We start from the raw sequence: 23,080 nt of genomic DNA, 5'->3' as shown, positions 1-23,080 counted from the left end.
AAAATGAGGAAGGGATCCTGATAGAGGTATCATTGGCGCTAGCGTTCCCAACATCAAACAACCAAGCCGAATACGAAGCCTTCCTCGCAGGCCTGAGGTTAGCCGAGGACCTGGGAGCAAAAGAGGTAAAAATATCCACCGACTCCCAGCTCGTGGCCTCACAAGTGCGGGGAGAATACCAAACCAAGAACGACAACCTCCTCGAGTACTTGTCCCTCGTCAAAGAAAAACTTGATAGATTTGAAAAATGGGAAGTTCAACACATACCCCGCGAGCACAACACACGGGCAGACGTTCTCTCGAAACTAGCCAGCACGAGGAAAAAGGGTGGGAATAAATCAGTAATCCAAGAAATTCTCCCTCGGCCCAGCATCGACAAACTACCGCCTCCACTCGAGGTCAACGCTATTGGAGATGCCCGCTGTTGGATGACACCCATCTACAATTACCTCACACGAGACGAACTCCCGGCTGACCCGAAAGAGGCGACCACTGTCAAACGACGCGCATGCTCGTACGTACTCCTCGAAGGCAAACTCTACCGGAGAGGATTCTCCATCCCACTACTCAAATGCGTCGAGGAAGAGAAAGTCCCCGACATACTTGGAGAGATACACCGGGGAATTAACGCTCAACACCTCGGCGGACGATCGCTCGCACGAAAAGCCCTTCGAGCAGGCTACTACTGGCCGACCATGCAAAACGATTCGAAAGAGCACGTCAAAAGATGTGACAAATGCCAACGACATGCCGACATGCACCTCGCACCCCCGAACGACCTCAAATCACTGTCTTCCCCATGGCCCTTCGCGTGGTGGGGCATGGACATCCTCGGACCCTTCGTCACCGGATCATATCAGAATAAATACCTCATCGTCGGGGTGGATTACTTCACCAAATGGATCGAGGCGGAGGCACTGGCTAAAATAACCGCGCAGAACATTCTCCGGTTCTTCAAACGCAACATCCTCGCTCGGTTCGGTATACCCCAGGCACTTGTCACAGACAACGGGACACAATTCACGGACGGAGGATTCCAGGACTTCATCGCCAGCCTGGGCACCACACAGCATTTCACGTCTGTCGAGCATCCGCAGACGAACGGGCAAGCAGAGGCGGCCAATAGGGTAATCTTACGTGGCCTCAAACGCAGACTCGGTGAGGCAAAGAGGGCATGGGTCGAGGAGCTACATAGCGTGCTATGGGCCTACCGCACGACTCCACATTCTACCACCGGGGAAACCCCGTTCCGACTAACTTACGGCACCGAGGCAGTCATCCCGGTGGAGATACGGGCGCCAACGAGGAGGACGGAGGAGCCCCTAGACGAGGAAATGAACGATGAAACCCTTAGAGCCGAGCTCGACCTAGTCGAGGAGATACGTTCCGAAGCAGCTCTCAGGGAAACAACCCTCAAACAAAAAATAGCACTACGCCATGACGCGAAAGTCATAAAAAGAGAGTTCCAGGTCGGCACCCTGGTCCTCAGAAGAAACCAGAAAAACCCGAGAGAGGGCAAACTGGCGGCCAACTGGGAAGGCCCTTACCGCGTCCGCGACAAAACGAGCAACGGGGCCTATTACCTGGAAAACCTACAAGGAGAACAACTCGCTCGACCATGGAACGCAGAAAAACTTAGACAATATTACAGCTAAATACACCACGGGGAGACGTGGCAGGTACGACCACGCTCTTCGTCCCCAAAACCCCAGGGAGGAACCACGAGACCCGGGAACGATCCGGGGTCACATGACAAACACAACCCTCCCCGACGGTTGGGATCTTGACCAAGACTCAACGTCGAAGTACCAGGACTGGCAGGGCACCCAGCTCGCGATGGGAGGGCCCAAGCCTCGGGACCAGGGTTCGAACAACGGACCCGGGCCTCGATACCCACGGGCACAAAGCCCGACACTTCGTCGGTTCCCTAAACCGAGGAGATTATCAAAGTCGAGCAGAGTACGAATTCATACAAACAAGTATCAAACGCAAACGAGCACAATGAATGATAACGTAAATATTCATGCATTAAAAACGATAAGAGCGGCCGAAGCCAAGTACGCCCGAAGGCCATATTACAACGCCCGAAGGCCAAATACATAAGGCACGCAGGCCATGATAACTAAAATCAAAGAAAAACAAATAAACTAAGACTCCGCTCGGAGCACCTCTTCATCCTCTTCTTCTTCTTCTCCCCCCAGCTCCTCCTCCGCTTCAAACGGGCAGATAATCTCACCGTCCCGGACGCAGCAGTTATAGGCCGACCCTACTGTCACCAACTCAGGGTTCAGAAGCCCGAGCTGCTCGACAGCATTGTCGAAACCCTCTTTGAAGCAGGCCACGAGATCTTGGTTGAGAGTCCGAATATGCCCTAGCAGCTCACCGCGCGAACCAAGGGCGTGTTCCTCCTCGGTCTCATCTGCCAGAGGACGGACCTTTCCCTCGAGAGACTCAACCTGAGCCCGTAGGCAAGCGTTGTCCTCGGTCAGCTTCTGATGGTCGACCACCTGCTCTTCCAAGCTCGCCTTAGCAGCCTTCAACTGGTCCCTCTCCTTTTCCACCTCCTCCAGCTTCTGGCTCAGCCCTTCCTGCAGCTGATGCTCTTCTTTGTAGTCCGACAGATCTTGAGATAGTCTTTCCTTCTCCGTCCGAACCTGCAAAAGGGCATCCTCCAGCGAGGCGGTGGAGACCGAAGTGTCGGTCAAAACCATGGCCGTCTCCATCACCCGGATGACAGCAGCAATATCCCTGGCCAGATCTTTCCTCCGGGCAGCAACATCCTGGTCCAGAATAGCCTTGGCCTCAGGCGCAGGCACAGCAATCGACTCCTCGGCCTTGAAGAACGACCGTTCCACATAGCAGGGAGGTAGAAGATAGCTGCCCGGTCCATGCGAACTTCCTGGAGACGACCTAGTAAGGGCCCCAGCCGGACGCTTCCGTTTATGGAGGGGAGAAGCCGCTGGCGACGGACTGCTATCAGGAATGTTGATCGGGTTAGATCGAGGAGGAGAGGAAGGAATCACGCTCGCCGCCTGCGAGGGACTAGCCCCGGCATCGCCAGCAGTCTCCAAGGGACGGGCCACAGTTTTCTTCTTCTTCTTGGGCACCCGGTCAGGAGCGCCGACCTGATTCGCTAGCTTCAGCACCCGATCACGAGCATTGGGCATGGCACCTGCAAATAAATTACACACCAACATTAGCGAGCGAAGTCATAAACAGAAATAAAAAGCTAAACAAAGTCTGCCTACTCAATAACGCCAGAGCTTCCTCCTCGGTATCACACTCGAGCAGAGCCTTCGTATTGATATAACGCGCCTCGGTGATTAGTTCCCCGGCCTCATCCAGGTAGGGCACGCCCTGTCGATTCGCCCAGAACCCCAAGCTGAAGCTCTGCACGTAATCGACCAGCTTCTTGTACGCGAGCCTATCCTCCTCGCCGAGCATCGCATACTTGACTCGGTAATGCGCCGTGGAGAGATCGAAATGATCACGCTGCCACCTCAGCGGTATCTTCGACATCAGCGTCTCCTCCCCATTGGGTGTCCGCTGATAGTAGTATAGAGAGTGAAGGGCAGCCCGGGTAATCGGCATCACCACGTACCACCGGTTTTTGAAATGGCGAACAGAATCCTCGTACGTCTTGAACAGACGCACGGGCTGCTTGAAAGAAACCCAACTGTGGCGACCACGGGAACCGGACCTCTGGAGATGGAAAACGTGGAAGAAGAGAGCCCGGGTGCAACCAATGCCGAGGAACTGGCAAACTAACTCGAATGCCCGCATAAATGCGAGAGCATTAGGATGTAGTTGGGACGGCGCCAGCCGGAGCCACTTGAAGACCGACATCTGGAAGGAGTTGAAGGGCAGTCTAATCCCCGCCTCACGGAAAGCAAATTCATACATGGTGAACTGCTTCCCCGGGAAATGATGGCAAATGCGGTCTTCTTCCTTGGGGGCGCAGCAATACCAGTTCGGTGGATCCTCCCGGCTTATGGTCTCGACCATAGCGTAAGCAATGACGGCCTCGTCACAGAAGTCTGATTCCTCCTCCAAGGGCTCGTCCGCAACCCATGAGAAGTCGACCTGCCCGGAAGAGGAGGCGTGTTCGGTACCATCTCGGACACTCCCATCCCCGACAGGGAGACGAGCGATTGTCGCGTCTTCGGTGGAGGACCCAGAATCTTCCCTCCTCGGTCGTAAGCGCCCGGTAGCACCTGAAACGCAGACAGAAAGAGTGAATTCGACGTCGTATCAAATCCACCCTTCCACCGCAGGTCAAGTGAAAGGGCGTAGCGGCGACGGACACTAACCGTGCTCAACTCGGTGACGCGCGCATTCTATGGAGACCGGGCATAAACTTCATACAGCCTATGCAAGTATTGCCCGGCATATGAAATTTATGCCCGGTACAGTATGATCCCAACCCTATTTTCTACCACCTAATATACACCTACAGTCCACTACACTGTTCCTAAGTTAAACCTAACCACATTTCTACAAAAATAGCATGCGTTTGACAGAAAACAACAAGGAAAAACAGTGGGTCACAGTGGAAAATCATACCTGTCATAGTTAAGTTGAAAGGGGTACGGTGGTGCCCGAGCAGAAGACGGTGGTTCAGATAGGAGGACGGGCGGAGACGGCGGTCCAGACGGTAGAGCGAGCAAACGAGGGAGAATGTGGAGAACTCCGGTGAACGTGTGAGCGAAAAAAGTGGAAATGAAGTTACTCAACCCCTTTTTTATAGGGCTTGGCACGTGGACCAACACGCTAGGTCATCATTGCCTAGCCTGCCTACGCCGTCTTTGCACACGAAACGAAGCGACCCCACTGATTCTGAGACACGTCTATCAAAGATAAGAAACTGAAACGACCCGAGCACCTATCCGTCTCCTCGACTCACCAAGACGCCACCTCCCCGCGTCATACCCACGTTTACCACAAGGAAGGTGCGGACCAACCGATCACCTCCATCCCCGACATTCCCGGAGAAAGGGTCGGTCATGAACAGGTCTGTTACGACCTCACCTGTCTAACGATGAAGCTTCCCCATCGCCTCGGGGAACCCTTAGTTGAAACATAAGTCATCTCTCTGGCTCAGAGACTCGACTTGGGGGGCTCCTGTTCTGGACTGGGCCATGACACTAGGCACGGCACGGCCCAATGCTCGCCAAGCCCACGTCCAAACGACCGTGTCCAAACGACCACGAGGACACGTCAGGTGAACGACCGTCCGCCCGACGAACGTCTCCCCGGCCCCTTAAATACGTGTCGGACAACGAGCGGGTCCTCCTCATATGATCTCCATCCACTCATCGTCAACCCACGTCGCGGACACCTAAGTTGTGTCGGGCAGAGCCATAACGGCATCTCACTCACCACGTCACCCAACTCCCCTATATTGTCTCCTTAGGGATAGGGGCAGTTGGACCAGGGGGCAGACCTTGGTCTAGGTCTTAACGCTTCTTACGCGTCCCCTGGCAGCTCCTCCTTGGGCCTAGCTAATCCAGCCCATTAGGAGCCTTAGCCCAGCGCTGGGGGCTCAATATAAATACCCCTTTCATGGCAAAGGGGCAGGTATTCTAACTCACACTCTGATAACCTCATTCTGTACCTTTTCTGACTTAAGCATCGGAGCATCTTGCAGGTACACCCCCCTCTCATTTCATTCTCTGGCCCATTCACCAAGACCTTGGAAGGCCCTCCTGATCAGGTAAGATCATATATATATATATGTATGTATGTATGTATGTATATGTATGTATGTATGTATGTATGTATGTATGTATGTATGTATGTATGTATGTATGTATGTATGTATGTATGTATGTATGTCAGTGTAAAATATTTTACACAATCGATTCATCATCATCCCCGTTTGCACTATGATTAACTGTCAGTGTAAAATCCTTTTACACTGCCAGTGTATTTTAATTAAATTATATATATATATATATATATATATATATATATATATATATATATATATATATATATATATATATATATATATATATATATATATATATATATATATATATATATATATATATATATATATATATATATATATATATATATATATATATATATTTTGATTTTCGATAATATATATTGGGAAAATACTTGCATGGAAACACACTTAAATTTATACTTTTAAAAACATTTAATAAGAAAAAAATTTAAAATTTATTTTCTTTTTTAATTGAAATCATGGAGGTGGTTGTGATATGAAGGAGAGAAAAAATATTTTTATTTTTTAATTAATAAATAAAAATTGTTTCTATTTTTAAAAAAAATCTATATATTGAAAAAAATCACTATTTTAGAATGTACTGTTAAAAAGTAAAAATAAATTGTATTAATGAATTTATATTGACACCGATATCTATAATAGTAAATAAATTTTAAATTTTAAATTATATTTAAATTAAATTATATTAAAATATAACATAACATTATTATTTTATTAAATAAAGTTATGAATATTCAATTAAATTCAAGAGTATCTTCCTTAAAAGAAAATGTATCGTCCTTTACAAAACTATATTTTTAGGGGTGTACACGGGTTGGGTCGGACCGAGTTTACTCTAACCCGTTATCCAACTCGTTCAAATTTTAATGGGTTGGATTTGCCGTTCAGCATGCAATTTCACTGGCAAAATCGATCTGAGTTGTTCATTTATAGATTGGGTTTCAAATAAAATATATATTATATGATTATTTTTGTCGGCTTAAAAAAATGTAACCCTAACTCAATACAATCATATTCATTTATAACACTCAAATTCGACGAACCACATCCTATAATATATAATAAAATTTATCAAGAGACATAACACTTGATAATAATATAAAATTCAACCAGACACATTATTTCTATAAAATAGGTAAGTTGGAAATGATATAAAAGAAAATAAGAAACAAAATCCAATCTTCAAATTAGGTAAACTCATGGGTATAGTAGTATTATTGATAGGAAAAAAAATTGGAAAAATTAGGGTTATAAGTAAGATATTAGTTTATATTTTTATTTAAAATAATAAGAAATTATTAAAGAAACATCTATGAATTGGATTAATGAATCTGGGGATTGCAAAATTCAAACTCAATATCTAAACCATAAATCATAATTATACGGATTGTTATAGGTTGAATTGAATATACTCGTAGATAAATGAATTAGAATAATTTATAAGTTGGTTTGATTTGGGTCCGTCAGTCCGTGGATCACTCGCATCCATGAACATTCTTACTTTTTTTCTTTTTTTTTTCAAATAAAAAATTAAAAAGAGTTGAAAAAGTAAATTAACTTTTTTGGTCAATTAATCAAACATATCCGATCAAGAACTTTATTCCTAAAAATGATTTCGATAAAAGTTATTCAAGATATTATATACTACTTCTTCTCTGACTTTTATTTATGGAAAACATTTTAACTTTATTGATATATGGATATTGTTAGTGTTTCCGATAATAATAAAAGACATTAATATTTTGCCTCGCAGAAAAAGCATAAATATTTCTTACCTAATATCATCATAAAACTCATCTTGGTTATTATAAAAAACGACATGCAAATCACCAACATTGAATACATTTGATTTCCTAAGATTATATAAACCTAGTACACTTATTCTCAAAAATCCAAAACCAAACTACAAAGCTTAGTTATATAAAAAAAAAAAAACATCAAAATGAACACAATTTTTTTGTTTGTGTTTTGCTTTCTAGTTTGTATTGCAGAAGCAAAAGTTGAATACAAACTTTTCAATGTGATGAATTATGGTGCACGTGCTGATGATAGAACTGATAATAGTGTGGTAATTATTAATTATTAACTATTAATTATTAATTAATCATATTCATTAATAGTAATCTCTTCTCTTAATTTTTTTCCTTACAATTTTGATTTTGATGTGGTAGGCATTTTTGAGAGCATGGAATGATGCATGTAGTCGGAGAGGAAAATCAACAATTTTGGTTCCACAAGGATCATATATGCTTCATGAAATTATATTTAGTGGTCCATGTAATGCTTGGATGAACTTTCAAATTGAAGGAAGATTGAAAGCTCCAAGTGATATATATTTGTTTAGGACTGATAGTTGGATAAGTTTTAGATACGTTGACAAGTTAAATGTTGGTGGAGGTGGTACATTGGATGGTCAAGGAGCTTTTGCATGGACCAAAAATGATTGTGAGAAGAATCAAAATTGTCGAACACTTCCGACGGTAAATTGTTTTTCTATTTATAAATTTAATTCATATGCACTGACAGTATCAGGACCGATGATATACTGATGTATGTTTTGTGAAATTGTTTACTAGACGATGACATTTCAGTTCGTCACGAATGGTTATATCCATCACATGCGTTCCATTAACACAAAACAAAATCATTTTGTGTTGTATGGATGTAAGGACATGGTGTTGACAAGATTGAAGTTAATTGCTCCTTTCAATAGCCCTAACACGGACGGTATAAAAATCGCGATGTCGACGGGAGTAACGATCACGAGTGTGAATATTGGAACGGGCGACGATTGCATTGCTATGCTCTATGGTACTAAAGGGGTTCGGATTTCGGATGTTTATTGTGGACCTGGTCATGGAATTAGTATCGGAAGTCTTGGGAAGAGTAACGGCGAAGACGATGTTGATGATATTGTTGTAAAGAATTGTACATTTAGTGGTACAAACAATGGTGTTAGAATCAAAACATGGACAGCTGTTTTGCAGAAGATTATGCATGTTTCTAACATTCATTATGAAGATATTGTGATGGAGAATGTGCAAAATCCCATTGTCATTGATCAAAATTATTGTCCAAGTCATCCATGCCGTCCAAAGGTTTGTTCTTCTAATCCACACTTTTTGAGATCTCTATAGACATCTTTTAACTACTTAGTTTAATCTCTTGCTAACAATTTTGTGTAGGGAGGAGTTTCAAGTGTTGAAATAAGCAATGTGAGTTACAGATTTATTAGAGGAAGTGGAAATTCAAATGTTGCAGCAAGTTTGCAGTGCAGTCCAAATAAACCATGCCTAAACATTACAATGGATACTATTAATTTGTGGCCTAGTGGTAAGGGTAAAAAACTAAACAATGAGTGTTTGAATGTTAATGGTGCTTCTTATGGTATACAGATCCCCAGTCCTTGCATGTAGTTTTCTCGAGTTTTATCTGCTCGTTGATCCAGAGATTTCGTCTGTGTCAATACGAAGCGTACTAGAGTACATATTGGTGTAATATTAAGAATAATGTTGCATCAACTCGAATTAGGTGTAAGAGATGCAACAAATGTGTAACATTGTGTGTGTTTGTGGTATGAAACCTTTTTGCAGCAAGAATAGTTTTTTTTATGTATTATTCAATTTTTTTGTCTGAGGAATTGGTGTAAGAAAAAATGAAATGAAATAATACAATACAGTCTTTAATCTTCAGATTGCCAAGCATAGAAGAACCTTGATACAACCATATACAAAATACACTTCAATTGTGATCAGATTGACAAGCATTTACAACTAATTACATTGTAATCAGAGACTAATTTAGGTATAGAAGAACCCACCATCAACCTTCCCATATTTTCAATATCACCAACATCGACAACCACAGTGCTAAGCTCTTTTCCGATGATATAAATGCTTTTACCAACTGCAACAAGTTGGCAGGGTGGTCTTGTACGCAGTGGTGACAACTTACCAACCGGTATCCACTCGCGTGTCTTTTTATGCCACATCATCAGCCTGGTACCTGAACTTTGATCCAAGACAAAAAGGATTCCGTCCACAACGACCGCAGGACCTCTCCATCCTGAAACCATGTCAGCTTCTGCATGCTGCCATGTGCCGCTTGATGGTTCGTATACAACAGCATACACGTGAGGTGTAACAGGAGATTTGCCACATCGGATGTATATTTTCCCGTCCATAACTATTGAATCTTCGATTTCGGGAACAATATTTGGATCTCTGTGAGATGTCCAACCATTTATGCAAGGATCAAAAGTATCCCATGAATGAGGATCACTTGAATTTGAACCTATGCCACCAATAGCATATAGTTTTTCGTCCATGACTTCACAAGCAAAGTAGCACCTGAAATTTTTGTGTGAAGGAAAGTGGTGATTCTTACATTACAGTCAGAATAAAAACTTGCAGATCCATATTATAAAAAAAATCCAAATATAATACTTAGTTGTGGCTTTGTTTTTGGCATAAAAAGCTTCTAGAAGTTCAAGTAAATGTTAGACTCTACCTATAACCTATTCCAAAAATTCCTAGCAGATTGATATTGCCAATCTATTTCTCGCATTTCTTCCAACACTTACTTACATAGCTTCTCAAAGGGAGAGACATGAGGACATTTACCTAGCAGTTGACAATGAAGCAGTTTGAACCCAAGAGTTCAAGGAAGCATTGTATGCATAAACCTCATCGGTAGCATCTTCTGACCAGCCACAGCCACCCAATAAGAAAAGCTTATTTCCCAAAGCTTCAAAACCCATGCCTTTCCTTCTCACGATGTGAGGCGGAAGCCCATGTATGAGCTTCCAAGATTTTCTTGACGAGGTTGGATCCAAAACATAACAGCAAACCTGATCCAATCTGTCCCTGCATAAAGCATAGATCCATGTCTCATCAAGTTTGTGCTTTCTACGATAATGAAGCCACTCTTTGCTGGAAACTAAGTCCCTCCATCTTTTTGAAACAGCCTTCATAACTGAATGATATCTTCTAGGAACTCTCGCCAAGCACAAAAGAGAAATATCATCTGGAAGGCCACCAATAAGTGGAGTATTAATAGTGACTTTTACTTCATCCACATTATTTGACGATAATCCTTCCTCATTATCTAAAAGCTCCATAATAGTTCATAAAACCTGGAAAACAAAAAAAGCATCTCATTAGAGCTGACAACAAATCATAATTCCATTGAACTTACAATTCATTTACGTACATTGTATGTAAAGCATCTAGCCATTGTGTTCCCAAACTAAAATTGTGAAACGTAATTAAGGAAATCTGATAGACCCGGGCCTCAAATTCAACGGGTGAATGCCAAGACAAAAACAAGATCAAGATTCGTCACATTTGTGTGATAGGGTTCATACATCTTTATGGCTTGATATTTTCACAAAGACATAGCATAATCATATGACTTGGCGTTTGTTTGATTTTGCGATGAAAAAATAAAAAAATTGATTCCGAGTAAATTGATTCTGCAAAATTATGAATCTGGCTAAAAGTGAATTGAAAGTAAAGTGATTATTTTTTAATAAATTCTAACAAAGATGAGTTGAATAGTGAATTTCAATATAAAAATAAGTTTAGACTCAAAAGCTACAAATCCTAACTTCAAGTAAAACCAATTCTAATCGAGAGCAACCAAACATGTTAAAAAAACACAACCAGAACATCTCAAATAGATGAAACAAAATACCATATAATCTCAAGCAACATATTTTTCATCCAATTTAAGGAGAGTATGAGAAGTTGAGAAAAAAATTGAAATGTTACATAAGAAATCATCCAAATTCCAACAAATCAAAAACTAAGCTATATAAAAAACTATAAAACTATAATCACATGGTTAATTATTTCTACTACAGATTTTTTTTTACAAAGAATCAACATTTAAACCCACCAAAAAATGCAGTGCGTTTAATATTGCTAAACCTAGCTTTTGAGAGTTTTCCCCCAATTTGTTTTTCTGTAGTTGGAAGCAACAGTTGCAATTTCAGATCCAACTCCAAAAGGGAACTAAGATTTCATTTTTACAATTGCAAAAGATTATGAATTGCAAGTAAATGATGAAGAATTAAGGAAAAAGAGAAGAGGGAAACTCACCAGCACGTAATTAGGGATTTCGTCTAAAAAGCGCGTTGCAAAATAAAGAAAAACCCAGAAGTTTTGTCTAAAAGAATCTATAGTATTTAAAATAAGTACTAACTTTATACATTTTTATAAATTTAGTTTTAAATATTTAAAAATGTTTACTTGTTTGAGTTGAACCAAATTGTTTTTAGAATAATTTTTTAGTCCGTTCTAATTTATCCTCTCAAAATTTGAATGAATTAAGGCGATCTTTGAGATTATTTGTGTGTAACTATGATCATGTTGACGTAACTAACCATGATATATGTAGTGAAATAAATTTTATTTTGAATATATTTTATGTCGTTTAGAACGTACCAATATTTTGGCATTTTTAGATAGTTGAATAATGAATGTCTTAGTTTACATGAATATCCTCGAAAATAGTTCCTAGGTAATGTTATTCTGATATGTCAAAGTGTGTATATCATATAATGTGGTTCTATACTTTGTTATTGAATTTGTTTTATAACGAGTTTTGAGTTTTTTAGTAGATGATTCATGATGTGCTTTGGATTGCATTGGAATTAAATTCCAATTTTAGAAATAATTTGAATCAATTTTGATGAACAAAAATTATTGTTTTTGATTGATCGTTCCTCACTTGTCACTTAAGTGATTCAACCACATCTTGGTTACAAGATGATTCAATCGTACAATGATTTGAGAAAGTGAATTAGAGAATAAAAGAGGAATTATGATTTTGGGAGAAAGGGGAAGAAGATGGATCAAATTCTGCAATATTTTTCACTTCTTTTATTCTGACTGAAATTTCCTTATACAACAACTACTTACAATAGTATGGTACCTCCCTATTTATATACGAGATTACTTGCACACCAAGTAATTTCTAACTAGTTCAACTACTCTGTCGAGGTTAACCCCTTCGATAGCTACCTACTTCGACTCTTTTGAATGCTTAACACAAAGAATTACATATTTAACACACCACCTAATTCATTGTGTTTAAGCTATCTACATTCATCATAGTTCTCAATCTCTTTCAACAATTAGACTTGCACAACCTTCGTCATGATGCCTGCAATCTGATTATTAGTTCTACAGTGTTCCAAGTTCAGCTTCTTATTAGCTACGTGCTCTCGAAGATAATGGAAACTCATTTAGACGTGTTTGCTTCTTCCATGTGTTATCGGGTTCTTTGTCAGATTGATAACAAACATGTTTTCGATCTTCATGGTCATTGCTTCATGGTTCACCATCCATGTTGCTTGACATGCACAGAGAGAGGTGTAACGGTAAATTCATGACCACTGAGCTATTGGGTTAGCTCAACGTCAATAAAATCAGAGTCACCACCGTGCTTTTATTGTTTCCAAAGGAAAAGGAAAAAGTACGAACAAAATCCAAAGATAAGAAGTTTTCAAATCAAAACTAATAAAATGTCAGAGATTATAGGTAAGGGGGTTGGTTACACATAAGGAAGGTATTAACACTCAAAGTGTCCTAGGTACTTCTAGGAAGCCTTTTTGTGTGCAAGTGTTTTAGTTGAAAAAAAGATGTTTGCTAAAAAATAAAATGAGGGGACGAGAAAAGAATTCATTATTATATTTTTGTGTTCGACAAGACCTTCGGTCTTATGCCTACGTACCAACATAAAAATGAGGGATCAAAACCTCGTAGTTCGTGGTAAAAATTTCAAAGATGGGTAGATTGGTTTTAACAAAAGGGAGAATACTCAATCAAACATCCACCGATAATGAGGGTTTTACAACATTTAAGAGGGAGGGCTCCAATTTGGATTCAATCAACAAGTATGTCACTAACCCCTAATAAATGAAAAGACTTACAATCAATATATCATGAAATGAGAGAATTATATCTCAACCAAAGATAACTCAAATCTAAATGCCCTATTTTGAAAAGTTTAAAAGAAAAAGGCATAAAATGGCCAAAAGGATTAGATGAGGTTGTTAGTTCTTTTTGTCTTTTTGAAAATAAAGTCAATATGATTAAGTTTATTTACAAGTTTGATTTAAGAAAATATTTTAAAAATCAATGGCATAAGGCAAAGGTTTCTACTCATTAAAATAAGTCTAAATTGAAAACACAAGCAAAGATGTTTTTGAAATGAGGGAGAGATTTTGAAATTAAAGAAGTGAGAGGGGATGAAGAGACTATCCTAGACAAGATTTAAAAGTTTAAAGTTGAAAAGATCTAACCAATAGAAAGCATCCACAAGACAAGAATATCATATAGAAACACATTTCCTTTGGACTTTCAAGCAAGCAACAAGCATAATCGTCTAAGCAATTAATATGAAGACCAATTGTATCAAATAAAGATAACCAAACATCCAAGCAAGCACTCCAAAAGCAATCAGTCTCCAATATTCTTTAAATGTATCAGATGAAATATCCCCTGAAACAACTCAAAGAGAAAACATCATATGAAAACAACAAGATCAAAATAACAACTTAAGCACAAAGACAAAGATGCAACAGATAAACCAAGGGGAGTCTCAAGACTTGTATCAGGTGAATGGCATTGGCCAAGGAAGGTCTCAAATAATGGCATTGACCAAGAATTTTCCATAGCTCAGGGATGTTGCCTACTTCTAAGCCCAAGTATCAAGATCAAGTCACAGACAGAGGTTCAACAGTCCACCAATGTACTTTTAGGGTTTTTGTTTTTATTATGTATTTTAAGGTCCTAAGACCACAAACAAAACAAAATCACAAGCACAAAATAATGCAAGCACAAAATATGGCTCAAGTGAGCAAAGTGAAAATCACTGAAACATAAACAAATTGCATGAATGTATATGACGATGAACGATAAAGTGCATAAATTTAAATTGCATTAAAGTAAATGACATTAAAATAAAGCAAAATAAGAGATATGTTAGTGAATGTTAGTGGGAGAAGAAAATTGTTTTTAAGTCATTCTTTAGAGAACACTCAACCATCCACTCACAAGCATGAAAATATAAACCTAGACATCATCTATGAGAAGGACTCCAACTTGGATAAATCAACAAGTATGCCACTAGCTCTCACAAATGTAAAAAAGGTAAAATCTTCACACAATACCATGAGGGAAGGGAGACTTACAATCTCCCTTACAAAAATATTATGCCTTTTCTGACAATTTTAGCCTCATGTTAAGCAATCGTAATTAGACTTATGTAGAAGTCAAAACTATCTGAGATCGGGCAATAATAATATTGGTGTTAATGCATGCTAGAGACAAGGTATAGAGACCAAACTCCTAAAACATACCACACACAAAAATAAGAGGAGATGAATCTATCTCAATCAAGCTTTTGTTGATTCATCTGACACAAGGTCATTGATGAATCAACTAGCATTTGAATATTTGAGAAGTCATTAGCCAATGAAGGGATTAGGGAAGAAAAAGATAAAGAGATGAAGTGAAAAAGAATCCCAAATTGATAATGGGATGAACTTCATTTGATTAATACCATCCATTCATTTTGAGGGATGGAGTTCAAACTTCATCAACCCTAAAGCCAATGGTATTGATCAAATAAATGTCAAATTCAACCAAGATCAAGGCCAAGCAGAAGTTGAGTCAACACAAAGTCAATCAAATAGCTCAAGAAAATATTAAAGCAATTAAACAATTTAAATTCAATTTTTAAATGAATAAAAATATATTTTAAAAGGGAAAAAACCTCAAATCCTTTCAAATCACCAAAGAAATGGCCAAGGGATTTATCATAGGTCAAATAAGGTCAAAGGATCATTGACTAATTTTTTGGCATTTTTGAAAAGTCGGAAGTATTTAAAATCAATTAAAAACAAGTCAAAAATCATTAAATTCACTAAAAATATCAAACTGAATCCAAAATATAATTTTAATTCAGAAATGGGAAGAGGAAATTATTTGATTTTTTTTTTGTGAAAGTCCCATATTTTTTGGATTAAAATTTAAATTATAATGAATTAAATGAGAAAATAGTATTTAAAATATAAAATCAGAAAATTAATTAAATCCAAAAGAACAAGGGTCATCAGATCTCCCTCATTAATTGAGGTGACAAATCTGATGCCCACGCGCATTATGCCCACCATGGACCAAAGTCAATGCGCAAGTACCAATCGTAATCAGAATCAAAGGATGAGATTATAACGTGGCAACCAGATCAGATGGCCTGGATTGAACTAGTGCATCACCGGAGCCCTAGCTCCGGTCATCTTCTCCGGCCATGTCACCGGACTGGTCAGGACCAAAGCATTACCAAAATTAATGGATCATATACCATTTTGAAGAGAAAATGATGAGGATCTTGAATCTGACCTCCAATTTCTTCAACTCTCACTCTATAAAAAAATATGGAGTTGAAAGTTGAGGTTCCATAACAGAGTTGCTTCGATTCAACCTCAAATTAACTCAATCTTATTGCCTATATTGGTAGGACTTCAGCCAAGCAAAAATCAAGCAAAAAGGTTGAGAAATGAGTGAGAATCGAAGAAGGAAAGTTTGAGATATTTCACCTTCGGGTGATGAATTCTGAGCTAGATCTCGATGCAATTACACTTGGTTTTGCTTCCTCTTGCTTGCAGGAGATGATTGAGATGAAAAAGGATGTGAACCCTTGGAGTTCTAGTTCACAAACAGAATTTGAACTAGAAGCTCGATTTTAAAGAAATCTTCAAGGTGTTCTATCAATGGAGACTATAGGATTGATGAGCAAAGCTTGGGCAAGGTTTTTTTTCCTGAGGCAATGGCAATGTATTTATAAGCTCATGAATTCATTTCCACACCATTTGAAATTTTGGCCAAATTTAGCAAGTTTGTGTGCATGGATGCATGGTCATGTCCTTAGGCCCAAGTGATGATTACAATAAGTCCAAATTCATGCACAATTGATGCTGAGATCATAGCATGAAGTCATGCAAATAAGTGTAACATTTGAGTTCAAAAGTTGCCAAAACAAACCATCTAAAGGAACCATGCGCAAGTCCTTCAATTTTGATCCAAATGGAATGATCTTAGACTCTTTAGAAAGCTACCATGAAGGGTAATAACTTTGGTGTTGGGAATTTTTCCATTTAAGCTTGGAACTTGATGAATTCTGACCTTAAAGTTGGAGGAATCAAACATACTTGAAAATTTTCTAAGTTAAAAGTCAAATGACCCTTTTTTCCACCTTGAATAACTTTTGATATGAGCTTCAAATGACTTTGGTTCCTTCTTCAAAGTTGTAGCTCTTTCAATTATCTTAAATTTGGTAACAAATTTGACACCATTTGGATATTGCATGATGGATTTATGGATTTTAGAAGTTGAGGAAAATTGCTTGTTCAATGATGAGGACCAAAATGGACCTATAATGTTTCCTCATGGAACATGCCCTTGCAAGTGGAATTTAACCTTTCTCAAAGAAGAAAAGTTGAATAAGGCATCTTGAAATTAATCATGAAACTTGGATCATATTCATATCATAAAAATTGAGCAATTTATGGTTCTTGGAAGTTGACCTTCCATCTAGGGCATAGACAAAACGACCTATAATCTTTCACCATAAAAAACGACTTTCCAAGAAAAATTAACTCTTGATGCCAACATGAAAGTTAATTTTAATGTCATAAAGAGTAACCTTTATCTTGGAATCATTTTTATATGACAAAAATTGTAGGAGATAGGGTCTAGGGAACCCTAGATTTGATTCGTTGACTTTTCTGGTCAACCTCCTTGAACCAACTTGCAAACTTGAATTTCCCTTGCTATTTGGGGCTCATGGAGGATCATATATGCTTATGATGAATTTCAATGAAGTATTCCATAATATATTTGACCAAATGTTGAAGAAACTTGCTGAGGAAGGCACACAAGATACCTAGATGAACTAGGGCTTCCTTGACAAACAAGCTTCAAACTCTTGATGAATTCTTGATCAAAATGACAAATAAAGAACATGGGGATCCATATATGATGCTTAAAACTCAATCGGACCTTTTCTTGCTTGATCCCTTGCAATGAGGGTCTTAAACCCTAGTTGTGAGCTTGATAGGGCACAAGTGGATGCACACACTACCTACAAAAGGAACAAAACTATATTAGACATATTTTTGGCATTTTGGTTAGTAAACAAAGAGAAAAAAATAAAGTATGATATAATCACAAATTCTTGGTGATCTCTCCTAATACAAACCTAATGAATGAAAGGTAAGGAGGATACCAAGGTGTGATCCCAATGCCAATGCAAATATAATGAGATGGCATGAAGGATCTTAGGGTCAAAATTGGGGTCTTACAGCTGCCCCTATTTAAGGTCATTCTATCCGGGGATGTGAAGGTTAAAATCTTTGTATCAACGCGGTAGAATGGACTTAAATAACAACATCAAGAAAAAAAAATTGGTCCCTAAGAGACCTCTTAATGTATATGATATGAATGCAAAAAATAATCTATCAAAATATTTTCGAAATGAGCAATGCTGAATCCTTTCTATGACATATATAAACTAGCGATTAAGTCTCCACCGTGAGCATGCAAGCCCACGTTTAGCCATTAGAATGCAATCTAAGTATTCACTCATTAAAACAAATCAACAAATAACTTATAGTTCGCCGAACTACGAAAACTCTGATTTCCTTATTGCACTATAAGGATACGTAGGCATGAAATTGCTAGATCTTGGCGAACACACTAATAAAAATCCTCTCATTTCCCTTTTTGGAGTCTCCTTTCTATTCTCTTTTTGATCTTTTATTCACTCGAAGAAAACAATAACATTTAGCTAACATTCAAATTGCAAATTTAACTAAAATGTTCCCGTTGAATACAATAGACGTGAGAGTTACTAATATCTTTTCCTTGCGTAATCGATTCCCGAACCCCAGATTTGGTTATGACGACCATCTTCTTTCTTTTTAAAAGTTTTATTGATATTTTCCTATTCCCCCATTAGAATAAATAAAGTTCGGTGACGGTTCTGTTCGAATAAATTTTTCTACGACCATCACGAAGGATCGTATTTTTCGAGATGCGACAACGTGAGGTGAGAAACTCTATAACTTTTTGGGGATATGTTGTGTGTATTGCAATATGTCTTTCTCAATCTTAAGATTGATGTATTTATAAAGGTTTTTGGGCTTAGGGTTCAAGAAACTCCTAAGAAGTGGTAATCGCTCCCTCTTAACTGAGAGGGAGTTGTTGACTACCTATTTTAAGAGAGTCATTAGCACGAATTTGCACTTGCAGTTATAATCTAAAATAACTATTATTCACTAAAATTTTAATTCTAGAATCAATTGTTAAATTTGTGTGGAATTGATTAGAGATGAATGCACTATGTTTCTCATAAAATTGTGAAGGGTTGATTACATGTTTTGTCAAGATTAGATTCATAAATATCATTGTAGTATTTTATCATTTTTGATTCGATATAATGATCTAGAAACTAATCGAAATTGGGTGAAGTTGCCACTATAGGGCTTCTCACCACATGCTTCCCATCCTCCCAAGTGAGGTACCCAAAAGCTATATCATTCTTTTGTTTCATTAATGGACCTTCAATTTTCAACTTGAAGCTTATTTTCTCATTCTTGTGATTGAATACCAACTTATTTGGGATAACACTTATGTTGAACCCTTTAATTGGTGTAATGTGAGCAACGTAAGTTGTTTGTCCTTCACCAACATTGGTCACTGTTCTGGAAAACTGTTGTATTATCCTTGAAGAAGAATTTTTATCATCGCTGAAAGCAATAAAAGAAGGGTAGTTGAGATCTAACGAAGGTTTAGAGCAGTCATTAAAAGTGGATCTTGTAATAGTAGCGATGTTTTTCTGTGAGTAATTAAGTGCACAGAGAAGATTAACATAATCTTGAACACCGACATCATAAACAAGACCAGGATCAAGTGCTTTATTAGGATCAAGATGACCGGCCCCCAACGCTAATGGAGTTCCTACTTCGTTACCATATCCAATGGCTTCGATGGCTTTGATGTGTTTCTTAGTATTATCCAAAATGTATGATGTTGTCATAATTGCAGATCGAATAGCCGCTGGACTCCAATCATTATGTGCTCCTTTTAAAAGTGCTCCTACACCAGCAACATGAGGACATGACAGAGATGTTCCACTTGCAATATTAAAGTTGTTGAAGAGTTCACGGTCCTCAAAAATACCCACAGGGACATTTATGGGCCATGACGCTAAGATATTACTACCGGGAGCAGTGATGTCAGGTTTCAACACATATGGACAACTCCTTGATGGCCCTCTTGAACTATAAAAATCAACCCTGGGTGATGGTTTCACACCAAAACCTGTTGTCTTGAAAGTGAGGCTTGCTATAGAAGTAGAGTTTTTCGAGTTATGACTCTTTATGTAAGATTGTATAATTTCTCCATATACTGGATTAATAATGATGGATGGAATTCTATTGTCTGAATCTAATATGTTTGGGGTAATTGATATGAAAACACCTGCAGCAACTTTTGCTTTCACCATATTATAAATTTGAGTACCAAGAAGAGTTCCATTATTATCTTCACAAACTATAATATTGCTCTTCAGTTTGTTTAATTCTGTAATATTTTCGCACATGCCCATGAAAATAATTGGAAAGTTGGTTGCAGAAAAATTTCCAGGATACCAAGACAAACCGGTGAATGAGACTCCATTATCAAGTGTAAGAACTCCCTGAAATTCACGATCCAAAGTACCAGCACCAACAGATGTGAACCAAGGTGCTGCATTTTGAAGAGTTTGAAAGGGAGATCCCTGATTACCTGCAGATACAGAAACAAAAATACCTTTTTCCATGGCTGCAAATGTTGCTATTGCAGTAGTATCTTCATAGAAAGGTATTTCATCGGCGCCCATTGATATCGAAAGAACATCGACACCGTCTGATATTGCAGCATCAATTGCAGCCATAATATCAGATGCTACTGCTCCTCCATAGTTTCTCGCTGTAGTCTTGTACATGGCTACTCTAGACATTGAAGCTATTCCTCTTGCTGTTCCATTTGCATAACCAAAGTAAGATGCACCATCGATTTTGCTTCCAGCTGCAATTGATGAAGTGAGGGTTCCATGGCCTTGTACGTCACGCGTGTTGTTCATGATTGTTGAACTCTCGTTGGGAAACATCGCCAAGAACCCTTTGTTGAAGTATCTAGCTCCAATGAGTTTCTTGTTGCACAAAGATGAATGGTCAGAATCATCAAATTGACATAATTGGCCTTTCCATTTGGAGGGTATTTCAGTCATTCCATCATCTTTGAAACTTTCATGTTCTGGCCAAACACCAGTGTCAACTAAGCCAATTATGACATCTTTGCCATACTCAGAAGATGGCCATGCCCCTTTGTAGGGATTAAGGCCAAGGAATTGTGGTGAGTATGTGGTGTGAAGTTTCAAGGTTAAATCAGGTATTGAAGAAATGTATCCAGGAGTTTTTTTGAGAGATTCATGATCTTGAGGTGATAAATTTGCACTAAAACCATTCATAACATTACTGTATGTATAAATCATTTTAGAAGGAGAAGAATTGAGATTATTGTTGCTAGTAGTAACTTGAGAAAGAGTGGAATGATACCAATCATGTTGGTTTGAGAATGTTTTTGGCATAGTTGATAAATCCATGTGAATGATATAATTATCATAGTGAGCCAATGTAAAAGTAATAAAGTGAAGACTTGTTGTAATATAGGATAACAACAAAAGGAGACACATATTGGAAGCCATGATTCAAATGTGTTTTGAATGGGGATGGTTATAACAACAATGTGTGTCTAATTATATGTAGAGAGTTGATTAAAGTTGTGAGATATTGTATTTAATGTGATTTTCTTATAAAATATATTTGGTTAAAAATTTGCATAAAGTATATTTAACTTTTAAAACAAAATCTCTTATATTTAATTATTTTTATCTTTTTATAAATACTTTTAGTGTTTAGATTAAAAGAATTGAAGAATAGATTTAAGCTTGAATCATTCATATAATCACTTTCTCAATATTATTTTAATTATTCTTAAAACGTCTTAGAGTCAACATATATAAATATTTAGGATAATTCAATTTATATTCGAGTTTGTATAAGATAGATAAAAATTTAAATATAAGAAAGATGAAAATTTAAAATTTACATTAAAAAGGATAGATTAGTGTTTTTTTTTCCGAATCAAAAATGATTTATTTATAATTAAATAGTATTATTTTACAAAATTAGATTCTAGATAAAACGCAAAAGCAGCATTTTACACTAAATATTATAATTTTTCACCTTTTACCAACTATTACAACACTTCATAAAGTGTTGTCATTTTCAAATTCAAAATATAACAAACCATTAGTTTTGATTTCTTCTCAAACTTTTAAATAAAATTTGGCAATATGTTATGTTTTAAATGAGATCAATATGATTTATGGAATATTCTTATTTCCCATGGATATGATTTATTGACAAAAAGAAATAAACTAGTAAGAAAGTTTAAAAGCTAAAAGTTAGACAACACTTATTATATAAAGTTTTTTCTATTAATATGAACTGAAAAGTTAAAAAGTTAAAAAGTTAAAAGTTAAAAAGTAAAAGCTCTTTTTTTTTGTCTTACCAAACAATCTCATAGTAAATTGTCTTTAAAAATTTTCAAATTTAAATAATATATTAAATAATTAAATATAATAAATCAAATAATATTAAAATTTGGTAGAGAAATTGTAACATAGAATGATCAACAATGAAAAAATTAGATAATTACTCTAAATAAAATAATTAAGTTTTAAAACTATTAGAAGTAATTCATATTTATTAATTATATTATTTTCTTAGCCCCTAAGTTTGTTAGAGGGTATTTTAGTATTTTATCCTATTCTAGTAACCCTAGTTTTAGCTTATAAATAGGGTGACAATCATTGTAACTTTTATCATGTTTTTGTAGCCGTCATTCTCTTAATAGAATATTCATCTTTCATTCTACTTTTGCACCAACAATTGGTATCTAGAGCTCCGGTTCGGATTCATTGGGAAACACGGGAAACACGAGTGAACGTGAGGTCTTGTGTGTTTGATTTTGATTCTTAGATTCGTGTTGAATCTTGAACAAAATCTGATCAGAATTTTAATTCTGTGGGTTGGGAAACACTGTGTGAGAAATCTGAGTGTACTGTGCAAGGTAGAAAGATGAACGGAAACGGCAACATGAACACCAAACTTCCAGTATTTGACGGTAAAAACTGGAATCGTTGGATGAT

The 23,080-nt window shown here is 37.7% G+C and overlaps 4 protein-coding genes across 6 annotated transcripts; 1 reads left to right on the top strand and 3 right to left on the bottom strand.

Annotated features, from left to right (window-relative positions):
• Positions 1-2,075: 2,075 nt before the first annotated feature.
• LOC127137871 (uncharacterized) lies at positions 2,076-4,570 on the bottom strand. Its single transcript, XM_051064290.1, has 4 exons — positions 4,564-4,570; positions 3,249-4,214; positions 2,237-3,172; positions 2,076-2,122 (listed from the first exon to the last, which is right to left on the bottom strand). Exons 1-4 carry the CDS (start codon positions 4,568-4,570, stop codon positions 2,076-2,078), a joined length of 1,956 nt encoding a protein of 651 aa, XP_050920247.1.
• A 2,980-nt stretch (positions 4,571-7,550) lies between these two features.
• Positions 7,551-9,441, top strand: LOC127135183 (exopolygalacturonase). The gene is made up of 4 exons (XM_051061964.1): positions 7,551-7,823; positions 7,927-8,235; positions 8,332-8,853; positions 8,941-9,441. Exons 1-4 carry the CDS (start codon positions 7,698-7,700, stop codon positions 9,169-9,171), a joined length of 1,188 nt encoding a protein of 395 aa, XP_050917921.1. The 5' UTR covers positions 7,551-7,697; the 3' UTR covers positions 9,172-9,441.
• On the bottom strand, positions 9,417-12,008 carry LOC127135184 (F-box/kelch-repeat protein SKIP4). Of its 3 annotated transcripts, none has more exons than XM_051061965.1 (3): positions 11,857-12,008; positions 10,378-10,889; positions 9,417-10,104 (listed from the first exon to the last, which is right to left on the bottom strand). In XM_051061965.1, exons 2-3 carry the CDS (start codon positions 10,872-10,874, stop codon positions 9,507-9,509), a joined length of 1,095 nt encoding a protein of 364 aa, XP_050917922.1. In that variant the 5' UTR covers positions 10,875-10,889; positions 11,857-12,008; the 3' UTR covers positions 9,417-9,506. The 3 variants fall into 3 exon arrangements, with proteins under 3 accessions (XP_050917922.1, XP_050917923.1, XP_050917924.1); XM_051061966.1 differs by lacking the exon at positions 11,857-12,008 and adding an exon at positions 11,654-11,837; XM_051061967.1 differs by lacking the exon at positions 11,857-12,008 and adding an exon at positions 10,967-11,646.
• Positions 12,009-19,229: 7,221 nt separating this feature from the next.
• On the bottom strand, positions 19,230-21,577 carry LOC127135182 (subtilisin-like protease SBT3). The gene has a single exon (XM_051061963.1). It carries the CDS (start codon positions 21,569-21,571, stop codon positions 19,274-19,276), a length of 2,298 nt encoding a protein of 765 aa, XP_050917920.1. The 5' UTR covers positions 21,572-21,577; the 3' UTR covers positions 19,230-19,273.
• Between the last annotated feature and the right edge of the window lie 1,503 nt (positions 21,578-23,080).

The sequence above is a fragment of the Lathyrus oleraceus genome, chromosome 4, assembly GCF_024323335.1.
Source record: "Lathyrus oleraceus cultivar Zhongwan6 chromosome 4, CAAS_Psat_ZW6_1.0, whole genome shotgun sequence".
Classification (NCBI taxonomy): domain Eukaryota; kingdom Viridiplantae; phylum Streptophyta; class Magnoliopsida; order Fabales; family Fabaceae; genus Lathyrus; species Lathyrus oleraceus.
Note: the sequence above shows the minus strand (reverse complement) of the source record. Positions and strands in the feature narration are given on the sequence as shown.